This window comes from Chanodichthys erythropterus, chromosome 19 (genome assembly GCF_024489055.1).
Source record: "Chanodichthys erythropterus isolate Z2021 chromosome 19, ASM2448905v1, whole genome shotgun sequence".
Lineage (NCBI taxonomy): Eukaryota > Metazoa > Chordata > Actinopteri > Cypriniformes > Xenocyprididae > Chanodichthys > Chanodichthys erythropterus.
The window spans coordinates 11,191,071-11,203,364 of NC_090239.1; the positions used below are offsets into that span (position 1 = coordinate 11,191,071).

General features: G+C 47.4%; 1 protein-coding gene across 1 annotated transcript in view; it reads left to right on the forward strand.

Moving 5' to 3' along the window:
- Positions 1 to 12,294, forward strand: part of grin2cb (glutamate receptor, ionotropic, N-methyl D-aspartate 2Cb) — a 51,381-nt gene that overhangs the window by 20,747 nt on the left and 18,340 nt on the right. Inside the window, exon 4 of the mRNA XM_067369283.1 lies at positions 6,572 to 6,686. Within this exon, the coding sequence (XP_067225384.1) occupies positions 6,572 to 6,686 (115 nt within the window). The remainder of the gene's footprint in view (positions 1 to 6,571; positions 6,687 to 12,294) is intronic.

Consider the following 12,294-nt stretch of genomic DNA (forward strand, 5'->3'; position numbering starts at 1 on the left):
TCAGACTGGTGCACTTTGCACTGCCATTGTATTAAAAAGATTGTATTTTTGTTTTTTACAGGCATAGTCCTTTGAAATGACATGGGTAAATAAATGGTAACATGATTTTCATTTTTGCAGGGACTATTGCTGTGAAATTTATTTAAAATCATATTTGTGCATATTTGTCTAATATAATGCATTCTCCTGCATAACTGAGATTCTAGCTTTGTTTTTTGCAAAGGAGCTATACATCTCAGAGAAAGTGTATAAGATGGATATAGAGTGTGTATTTGAGTTCCTCTGAAGATTTTTTTGTTGATAATTGTTAGTCATGTCATGATTTTAGCCATTATGAATTATCAATGATGTCTGTACAATGCTAACTGCTGCTGCACTTTGCATCAGTAAAATTGAATGACAGTATTAAATCCTGCCTCATGTTCTGCTCCACCAGTGGCTGGTTCTATAAGTGAACAATTCGTTTAACAAAAATGTTCAGGTCTATGAGACAAAGAGGATTAAAAGAGAGAGAATGAATACTGTAAATGTATTAGTGTCTGTACGCTCTGATTTATATTCATTTGACTCAGTGGGGGAAAAAAAACGTACTCGGTTACTAACGTAACCTCGGTTCCCTGAGATACGGAACGAGTACTGCGTATGGGGAAAGGTCTCCCTTTTTCCCCGCTGCTGAAGCCTTTTTCAATAACGCAGTGTAACTGCACCGTCATTGGTTCACTCATAGACAAGTTGTTGAACCAATGGCGGCGCGGCATAGCTGCGCGGCCTATGGCGACAAAGCGCGCGAATATTCCCGCCGAAATGGGCGGGGTATAGGGCTATATAAGCAGGCGTTTCGCCATAGGATTTCAGTGTCAATCGACTGAAGCGACGACCCTGAGCCGCAGCCTCGTGGCACGGCAAGTGACGCAGTACTCGTTCCGTATCTCAGGGAACCGAGGTTACGTTAGTAACCGAGTACGTTCCCTTTCGATACTTCACTCGTACTGCGTATGGGGAACGAATTCAACCACGCCGTGCCACGGCTGGGAACGATATAGCTTGCATTTGGCCACCCAGAGGGGGGCAAAAAGGACAAGCGGAGGCAAAGCCTAACCGAACCCATGGTTACACTGAAGGAAGATACTTCCTATGGTGGCGTGAAGCGGGACCTGTTGGAAGCCGCTAATCACACCGACAGGACCCGAGCTTGTAAGGTCGGGACATCGAGGTGATAGAACCTGACAAAGGTGGACGGCGAAGACCAGCCGGCCGCCTCACAGATGTCTTGGATGGAAACTCCGTTGGACCAAGCCCACGAGGAAGCCATTCCTCTAGTGGAGTGGGCCCTGACTCCTATGGGGCAATTAGTGCCCAGTGAGGAGTAGCACAGGTTAATAGCATCCACTATCCAACGGGAAATGCGTTGTTTCGAGACCGGAGACCCTTTGGTGCGGCCGCCAAAACAAACAAAGAGCTGATCCGACAGTCTGAAAGACTGTGATCGGTCTATGTAGGTCCTTAATGCCCTGACTGGGCAGAGTAGCTGCAGCTCTGGTTCGTCCGCCGAGGGAGGAAGAGCAGAGAGCGAGATGACCTGAGCTCTAAACGGAGTTGAGAGCACTTTAGGGACGTAGCCATGCCTAGGTTTCAGAACGACCTTAGAGTCACCAGGCCCGAATTCGAGGCATGCAGGGTTCACAGAGAGGGCCTGCAAATCGCCAACACGCTTTACCGATGCTAGTGCTAGTAGCAGAGCGGTTTTTAGTGTTAGGGGCCTGAGGTCGGCTGAACCCATTGGTTCAAATGGGGCTCCTTTCAAGGCCCTGAGGACCAACGAGAGGTCCCAGGAGGGAATAGTGAGAGGGCGAGGAGGATTCAAACGCCTAGCACCTCTCAAAAACGGATCACGAGCCCGTTTCGTCCCACCGATTGGCCAGCAATAGGAGCGTGGAACGCTGCAATGGCTGCTACGTAAACCTTAAGCGTGGAAGGGGAGCGCCCCATTTCCAAGCGTTCTTGGAGGAAAGACAGTATGGAAGATACGTCACTCTCCACAGGGTCTATGTTGCGTGTTGAACACCAATCAACAAAGACTGACCACTTCTGGTCGTAGAGGCGCCTCGTAGATGGGGCTCTAGCCTGAGAAATGGTATTTAGGACGTCCTCGGGGAGGCTAGTCGGCTCCCATCGAGGGACCAGAGGTGCAGAGCCCAGAGCTGCGGCTGTGGGTGCCAGATTGTTCTGTTTGCCTGAGAGAGGAGGTCCCGTCTCAGGGGAATCGGCCACGGGGCTCTTAGAGAGAGCCTGAATAGCTCTGAGGACCAAACCTGGTTCCTCCAGAGCGGGGCCACCAGAAGGACTCTGTGCTGGTCTTCTCTGATACGCCTGATGACCTGGGGGATCAGTGCGATCGGAGGGAAAGCATAAAGGAGCGTGCTGGGCCATGTGTGGGCCAGAGCATCTACTTCCTTCGAGAAAAATGTTGGGCAATGAGAGTTGTCTTCTGAGGCGAAGAGGTCTACCTCTGCCTTCCCGAAGAACTCCCAGATCGTGAGGACCACTTGGGGGTGGAGCATCCACTCGTCGGAGGGGATGTTGCTCCGTGACAACATGTCCGCACCCAGATTGTTCCTGCCAGGAACATGAGTCGCTCTGAGCGACTGAAGCCTCGGAAGAGCCCATTCCAGCAGTCGTTTCGCCAGAGCGCATAAGCGGCTGGACGAAAGACCGCCTTGGTGGTTCAGGTATGACACCACCGTCATACTGTCTGACCGAACTAGAACATGACGTCCCGTCAAGTAAGCCTGAAAGAACTGAAGGGCTTTCATCACTGCTAGCATCTCTAGACAGTTGATGTGTAGATGGCTTTCCTCGTGGCTCCACGAGCCGAAGGCCGGTCTGCCCTCGCACACAGCGCCCCAGCCCAAGTTGGAGGCGTCTGTTGAGAGCACCGTCCTCCGTGAGACCGCCTGTAAGGGGACTCCGCGTTGGAACCATACTGGATCCATCCAAGGTTTCAGGGCTAGAAGACAGGCCCGATTGACCTTGAGACATAGGCGGCCGTGCCGCCATGCGCTGGGAGGAACCCGGAACTTCAACCAGTACTGAAGAGGCCGCATCCGAAGAAGGCCTAGCTGCAGCACCGGGGAGGCGGAAGCCATCAGCCCTAGCAGCCTCTGGAAAAACTTCAGAGGGAGATAGGCTTTGTTCGTGACAGATGCCGTGAGCTGCTGAATTGCCAGGGCGCGCTCTGGCGAGACTACTGCCGTCATACGGACCGAGTCGAAAACTGCTCCCAGAAACGAAATTCGTTGAGTGGGGCATAGCGAGCTCTTGGCTAAGTTGACCCTGAGACCCAGGCATTGTAGATGGCTGAGGAGCACGGATCTGTGGCGTTCCAGCTCGTCTCGCGAACGGGCTAAGATGAGCCAGTCGTCGAGGTAATTCAGAACCCGGATTCCCATCTGTCTCAGAGGGGAAAGCGCCGCGTCCATGCACTTGGTGAAAGTGCGGGGAGCCAGAGACAGCCCGAAGGGCAGGACCGTATATTGGTATGCCACCCCTTCGTATGCGAATCTCAAGAATCGTCTGTGACGGGGGCTATCTGGATGTGAAAATACGCATCCTTCAGGTCCAGCGAGCAGAACCAGTCCTCGGGGCAAATGTGCGCGAGGATCTGCTTCAGCGTCAGCATTTTGAACTTCCGTCTCATGAGGGAGTGATTCAAAAGCCTGAGGTCTAGGATGGGTCTGAGACCGCCATCCTTTTTGGGGACCAGAAAGTAGCGGCTGTAAAAGCCTGTCTCGCTCTCTGACGGAGGAACCATTTCCACAGCTCCTTTTTCCCGCAACGACATGACTTCGGCCCGGAGGACATGAGCGTCGTCCGGATTGACCGATGTTTGAAGCACCCCGGCGAAGCGGGGGGCCGTCGTGCAAACTGGAGCGAGTAGCCCTGGTTTACGATCCCCATGACCCATTCTGACACATCGGGGATGGCCTGCCAGGCCTCGGCCCGAGTGGCTAGGGGTTGAATAATGTTGGGTGACAGACCGCCGTTGAGAGGGTCGTACACCGCGAGGGGTGGAAGAGGAAATTTGCTCTTTTTGTGATGAGGTAAAAATTTGTCCGCCGTGAAAACGGCGTTTGGAGTGGGCGCAACAGGTGTGGGCCCAGCTGTCACTTGGAGTATGTTTCCCACGCCCGGAAATAAACGAGGCGGAGGGGAAATTACCCGTGGGAGCTTTTGGGGTGGTCCGGTCGTAACGGGACGGTCCCCCATCCTCTTCCTGTCCGACGAATCAGGACGACTTCGGAGGCACCGGGTCCAGCACAATCCTGGGCCGGGGTCCCTGGCGCCTCGGGAAGGGAGGGCGCTTCGCAGGGCGCGAGCGCTGGCGATGCTCCTGGGGCGGCGCTGCCTGTGTTGCAGGTGGGGCTGGTTTGTTCTGCTGAGCCGGCGCAGTCCTGGGGCGGCTAGACGCAGAAGCGGAGCTGGAGCGCTTAGGCAAGAAATGCCTCATAGCCTGAGACGATTTCTGCGCGGCAGTAAAGCGCTCAGTGAAGCCATCCACTGCAGGCCCGAAGAGACCAGAAGGCGAGACCGGGGCGTCTAAGAAGGCCGTCTTGTCTAGGTCTTTGATCTCCGTTAGGTTGAGCCACAGGTGGCGCTCCAACACGACCAGGCTGGCCATGGAACGACCGATGGCCTGGGCCGTAGCCTTCGTAGCTCGCAGGGCAAGATCCGTGGCGCTGCGGAGATCTTTGAAGGCTGGCGCGTCGATTCCAGACTCATCCAGAGAGCGGAGGAGTTTGGCCTGGAATGCTTGAAATATGGCCATGGTGTGGAGCGCAGAGGCAGCTTGGCCCGCCGAGGTGTAAGCCCGTCCAGCCAGAGTAGAGGTGGTCCGACAGGGCTTGGAAGGAAGGGCCCTCTTCGTCTTCCAACCCACAGCCGCGGGAGGACAGAGGTGAGCAGCCACCGCTTCATCTAGGGGTGGCAAGCGCTCGTATCCCTTCTCCTCGGCGCCGTCGACGGCGGTGAGGGCGGAGCGGTGCGTAGTGTGGAGGCGGGCAGAGTAAGGAGCGCGCCACGACTTCGTCAGCTCTTCGTGGACCTCAGGAAAGAAGGGCGCTGAACGCTGGCGAGGTGCTTGGCGGCGGCCTGGCAGAAACCATTCGTCCAGGCGGCTGCGAGACGGCTCCTCTGGAGGGGCCCACTCGAGGTCCAGCTCTTCAACGGCTCTAGACAGGATGCGGAAGAGCTCGGCATCCATGCCCTGGCCATGCTCGATGGGTTCCAAGGGAGGCGGTGGAGCGGGGTCTTCCGGCTCGCCAGCCCATCCTTCCGCTTCGGAAGCCGCAAGAGACATGGAGTCGTCTTGTTCGTCGTCTGTTCCCCCGAATGAGACGAGGTCACTCGCTTCTGCGGAGGGACGCTGCTCAGGGCGAGAGAACAGAACTGGAGAGAGTTCCCTGGGAGGAGAGGGCGAGGCACGCGGGGGCTGGGCCGGCGTGAGCTCGCTCAACTCCTGGCGCTGAGTCGCTCTACCCCGCTGTCTTTTCCTCGCCGGACCGCGGGAGGAAGGAGACGGGAGGGCGCGAGCGGCGAGATCGCCCTCAGTGAAGAAGGCGACCCGCGAGCGCAGGGAAGCGAGACTCATACACTCGCAGTGCGGGCATGAGTCTCCAGCGAGCGCGCCGTCTGCGTGGGGCTTGCCCAGGCAAGCGACACACTCGCTGTGTCCATCGTCGTCGTGCAGGGGGCCCTGCAAGTACCACATGAGTGGCGGGGCATCGTGAGACGCCGCTGCCGTGAAAACGGCAATTGGGTGGCTCTTTTAGAGCGGCGAGGGCCGCGGAAGCTCTTAAAGCGGTGAAAACCGCTGGAAATCGCTCTTTTAGAGCGGCGTTTAAGCCGCGGATGAAGCTCTCAGGCGGCGCGCCGGATGGCGGCAGGGGACGCACAGGAAGCGGCCGGAAGCGGGAAGCGGGAGGCGGCGGCTCGGCGACGGCGCTAGAAGCTGCAGTCCGCGAGGGCGCCGGCGCTTTCTTCCACCGGCGAGTCCAGGCGAGTCCGCTGCGGGAGCCTCTTCAGACGGCGGCGAGAGCAGAAGGCGGCGAGCTTCTTCGGCTTCAGGCGGAGATCAGCGAAGAGAAGTAGATGTCGTCGCTGAAGGAGAAAACACTGAAATCCTATGGCGAAACGCCTGCTTATATAGCCCTATACCCCGCCCATTTCGGCGGGAATATTCGCGCGCTTTGTCGCCATAGGCCGCGCAGCTATGCCGCGCCGCCATTGGTTCAACAACTTGTCTATGAGTGAACCAATGACGGTGCAGTTACACTGCGTTATTGAAAAAGGCTTCAGCAGCGGGGAAAAAGGGAGACCTTTCCCCATACGCAGTACGAGTGAAGTATCGAAAGGGAACTATAGGCTTGTATTTGAAATGTCCTCCTTTCTCTGCCTAATAGTCTTCTGTCTCATTTCAGAGATGGATAAAATCCAGGCAATTGTACAATCACTTAAAATTCAAATCTACTTTTTTTTTGGTTTACTAATTTAAAGCTACTAATTTGTTCTACAGGCATATGCTGAATGTGTCATGGGAGCATAAGGACCTCTCCTTCAACACTGATGGCTATCTCACTAATCCTTCCATGGTGATCATTGCTTTGGATCGGGAAAGACACTGGGACAAGGTTAGTATTATTATTAGAAGTAAAAATGATAATGTTGAAACATTTCAGACTTCACCACACAAAGGTGGAAGAGTTTCCTAGTTATAGTTTCCTAAAGTGTTTTATCTATTCCTTAGACAAGTAAGTAACAACACTACAGATAATATAAAGATTCAATAATTTCAAGAGACTACATTGTACTGTAGTGGCACTGGGTGTTAGAGCATAGCGCTAGTGATGTCAACATTACGAATTTGAATGCCAGGGAATACACAACTTGTTTTAGGGGATGCATAAATAAGATTTAATATTGCGTATTTCCTGGCAAATAAACTAGCAGAATTAGAGTACACAGAAGTCTTAAAATTGTTAGTTCACCCAAAAATGAAAATTTTGTCATTTATTACTCACCCTCATGCCGTTCCACACCTTCATTAATCTTCGGAACACAAATTAAGATATTTTAGTTCAAATCCGATGGCTCCGTGAGGCCTTCATAGGGAGTAATGTCGTGTCTTCTGTCAAGATCCATAAAGGTACTAAAAACACATCTAAATCAGTTAATGTGCGTACAGTGGTTTAATATTAATATTATAAAGCGACGAGAATATTCTCGGTGCGCCAAAAAAAACAAAATAACGACTTATTTAGTGATGGCCGATTTCAAAACACTGCTTTAAAAAGCATCGGAGCACAGTGAATCTGTGTATCCAATCTGCAGTTCGGAGCGCCAAAGTCACGTGATTTCGGCCGTTTGGCGGGTTTGAACCATAGACAGTAAAAGAACCGCGATCCGATTCATGATTCGATACTCTGATTCATAATGCTCCGATGCTTCCTGAAGCAGTGTTTTGAAATCGGTCATCACTAAATAAGTCGCTATTTTGTTTTTTTGCCGCACCAAAAATATTGTCGTCGGTTTATAATATTAATATTGAACCACTGTACTCACATGAACTGATTTAAATGTGTTTTTAGTACCTTTATGGATCTTGACAGAGGAAGTGACATTACTCCCTATGGAGGCATCACGGAGCCATCGGATTTGAACTAAAATATCTTAATTTGTGTTCCGAAGATTAATGAAGGTCTTACGGGTGTGGAACGGCATGAGGGTGAGTAATAAATGACAGAATTTTCATTTTTGAACTAACGTTAACCCTTTAAATATATATAGTTCTAATTTTATACATTCTAATACCATATCATTCCTATTATGTAAAATTTTATTACGTTTTTGCCATTTATTAGAAGATATTGCCAGCTATGTCACTGATAGGTTGGACCATTTCAATAACATTGCCTTTTTAGCTTTAATTAATCACAGATTTTTAATTTAATATAAGAAGAATCAGAAAATTCTGCCTCACAAGCTCCTCCAACGCTGGGCATTTATTACCGTCCACACTAGGTCATGATGCAATTACACTTGGCTTTCGGAAACGATCCTTTCTTCCTCACATGGCCAGCACTTTGGCCTCTGTGATAGGGACATGTGTAGGCCGCCTGGCAATGTGTGAACACCACCTGACTACAAAAAGAGATTAGAGGAATAAACAGAGATCAAACTGACATCCAAATTTACATCCGGTCATCACGCCCTCCTCTAGGTGGATTAGAGGATACGGATATTAGAGGATGTGTGTTGTCATCTAAAGCTGCAATAAAAAAAAAATAAAATAAAAAAAAACACTGGGTGAATGCACTCAGACTCTCAGTCTGGCTAGTAGATGACAACTAAATTGAAAGTAGGATGTAAATGTTTTTCAGGGTCTGGATTCACTAATTTTTTGTGCCACTTATGTGTGGCATTTCAACAATCCAGAGGCTAAATGTGCTGCAATTTAAATGAAATATTTAAATTACATAACTGTCATTCTTTTTTAACTCAAACAAGCCTCCTTTCTATGTAAATTAGACTCATTATACATTGTGCCTTATTCACAAAAATCATTGCTTTTTGCCAAGCAGAATTAGCAGTGTGCTGTTAAGAGTCATTTGTGCGAATTTAATTTAAAAGAGATGTTTGAGTACATTTTCTATTGATCATGACAGCAGTAATTCATCAAATGACGATCAAATGATGGAGAAAACCATTATAATTGGGCATATATCCAACCACGCTGTGTCGACGTGCGCTTTTGTGCATTTAAATAGTTGAACCGGGTGTTGGATCACACCGGTGGAGCGATACTCTGCAGTTCCAGCATAGTATGCTTGCTTTTGCGAGTCTGCTCTATTTAGCGTGACATGCAAATAGTGTTTTTGCAGGTGCGTTTGCTGATTTGCATAAATCCTTTAGTAAATTAAGCACTGAAACAATGCAGACAGTGTGTGCAAATAAACTGTGCAATTAGTGGGAGTAATTCGTACTCTTTATAACAAGTACATGACAAGTAGATTTTACTTGTGAAGGAGCTGCAAAGAGCTTGGGTTATTTTTGAAAAGTTTGATCGATTTCTTTTCTTTTAAATTCAGTCTTTAGATTGAACTCCTGCCTCTGGCCTTCATGGCTCACCTGACCCCCCTCTGTGTGACATAACAGTTTATCTATATCTGGTCACCTTGCTCTGTAGCCCCTCTCACACTCCCATTGACACTCTCTGCACCACCTCACTTTCCCATGCTGTGCACACCCTGCTCATGTTGTGTGCTGAAGTCATTAGCGAGATGAATCATTGCTTCTTTTCTTTCTTTTTTTTTTTTTTAAGTACAGGCATACTGACAGCACAGAGACTGTTTTTCTCTGCTGGTACCATGATAGTATCTACAAGACAGGCAAAGCCCAAATGACGCAGATCATCTGAGAAAAACACTTTTAGAAAAAAACTTCCTTGTGCATCTGTGCTATTAGTGGGTGATTTTAAAGGAAAGTAAGGAAATTGGTTTTGCTTTAGGACCCAGATATTTTACCAAAAGTAAACAAAAACAATGGCATCTTTTGAGAAATCTGCCTAATTTGGCTTCTGTCAAATTTGTTGAGTTTGATAGAACACTCTGCCTTTGACTTCAACAAATGAAAAGTTCTGTCATGAAACTCTAGATGGCACACTCAATATGCTTATATATATGTCACTTTTTCAAATAAGTAATGCAAGTTACTTTTTCACATTTGTTGACTGACTGCTCTCCTGTCCCCATGTTGAGAGAAATAAAGTGCAGAGGTGTTGTGTGCGCTGTGTGTAAACATGATGGTTATTGTATTGTATTCCTCAAAATGAATAATGAAATGCAATCTCAGAATTTTAAGCAAACCTGTAATAACTAACTATATTAAACAACATGTTCCCCAACCAATACGCCTATATAGGTCGTTTGTCAATTCCCTGAAATACGACCCATAGGAGCGTTTACTAAAGTTGCGCACCTATCGACAACAGGACACTTTCATTTTAATTCATGAAATACGACCCATATGAGCGTTTGCAAAAGTTGCGCCCTTATAGACAACAGGACACTTTTATTTTAATGCATTGTTCCCTTATATCTGCGTCATATTTTGGGTTTTGCGTAGTATCAATATGCAATCGTGATCATGTGATCATGGGTTCGATCCCAGGGAACGCATGTACTCATAAAGTGTATATGCACTATAAATCTCTAAGGGTAGGTTTAGGGGTGGGGTGGGTGTAGTCGTTAATAAAAAAATAAATTTTGCTAAATGGAAATAGGACAAATGGTGTAAAAAAGTCCACACATTGCATTTAAATGAACTCGCATTTTGATTGTAACGACAGTCATACGTCATTTCATGACGACAGACGTAACACGACACTGTCATTATTTTTATGCCCGCTAGAGGGCGCATGACTTTAAAATGTAAATATAGGTCATAATAAGGTGCTTGAAAAACAACCTATAGGGTTTTTTTTTTTTTTTTTTGGAGGACAGTCAGATATTAAAGCTGCTTTCCGCGATTTTTGGCCCTCTAGCGGTTAATAAACAGAACTGCACGCGTCTTGCGGAAGAACATTGTAGACGGAGCTACTTTTCTCTGTGTATGTCTATGGCGAGTCACGGAGTTACTGTGATACTCTGCGGCGAGTCCTATCAGTCCGGTCTGAAATAGTCCGAATATAAACACTTATTATAAGTGTACCTTAATGATTCAGGATAAGACGAAAACACGGTTTGGAAAATGGATTCATGTTGTGTATTCTCATTAAATCATTTTGGTAAATTTTTAACACAAAAAAAGTTGCGGACTGCAGCTTTAAATCACACATATATACTTTATGTATTTAATCTCACTTTATTAACCATTGTCTTTGCTGCTGACCTTCAATGATCTAATTAAATCATACTAATTAGCAAAAATTACTTTGGATTATATTTAGAAATTAAAGCTGCAAGCAGCGATGAAAGGGCCCTCGCACCTGGGCTCACCGCCACCCGTTGGCCTCAGGAAAACAGCGAACAGTGGGCGACATGCATGTGAGCGAGTAAATACAGGAGAATTATGGCAAAATCATGTAAAAGTGCCACACTTCTTGCTGCCAACAGGAGGCTCTAACTGAATATTGTCATATAGATGTCTTTAGGCCAGGACTTTTATCACACATGTGAAGTTTGGGGCAGATCAGACATAGTATGCCTGAGTTACAACAGCTTCCTCTTTCATGGCAAAACATCAGACTTTGTCAGTCTGCCACGGACACACCCTTCAACGAAAACTCAAGATCTTTGATTTTTATCATCGCTAAGGTCTTAAGATTAGACTGGCCATATATGATGTGCTTCTGGTTTAATCTCTATGAGGAGTTAATCACAGTGTAAAACATGTCATTTCCTGTTGCCCCCAGGTGGCGCTATGACTGTAACTGAATATTGTCATGAAGATGTCTTCAGGTCAGGACTCTAATAAAGCATGTGAAGTTTGGGGCAGATCAGACATTGTTTGTCTGAATTACAACAACTTCCTGTTTCATGGCGAAACATCAAACTTTGCCAGGCCGCCACGGACACGCCTTTCAGCAAAAACTCTAGATCTTCGCAATTTAATGTTTCAAAGGCCTTTAGATTAGACTGACCAAATATGGTGTTGATCTATTTAAAGCTCTAGGAGGAGTTTGTTAAAGTCTGGAAATGGCAAAAACTGCACAAATTTTGCAATGAAAATTCAAAATATCTGACTTCCTGTTGGTTTTCAGATTTCACTCCAGGTACTGAGGTAAATTTACTGTCTTAGCGAGCTTTTTATATTTGCATTTAAAGTTGTTGTTTTTTCCTCTGCCGTCCACAACCCTTTCAGAACAGACCTGCAACCCATTTTTGGTTGTAAACTGCAATAATCAAAATGCAGTTGTAGTTGAAGTACATGTTGACTTGGTTTAGTGTTAAGACAGACATTGGCTTTTGAAAAACTCTGCTGAAGAATCCCAGATATGCTAGGCTGTAAAACGAAATAGGCTATTCCAAATAACACATATATATTCTCCGACCGAAATCTGGTTTGTGCCTCAGAACGAGAATAGAATACCCTGTTATTACAGCCATTATAGTCTGCTGAATTACTATACCTATCCTTTTCACTACACAGCCTATTTCAGTTGCTGGTCTGAAAGTGCTCACTAAAACAGGTATAGACAGAAATAACTGCTGGGCTTTGTCTGGAATCATTCTTTACACA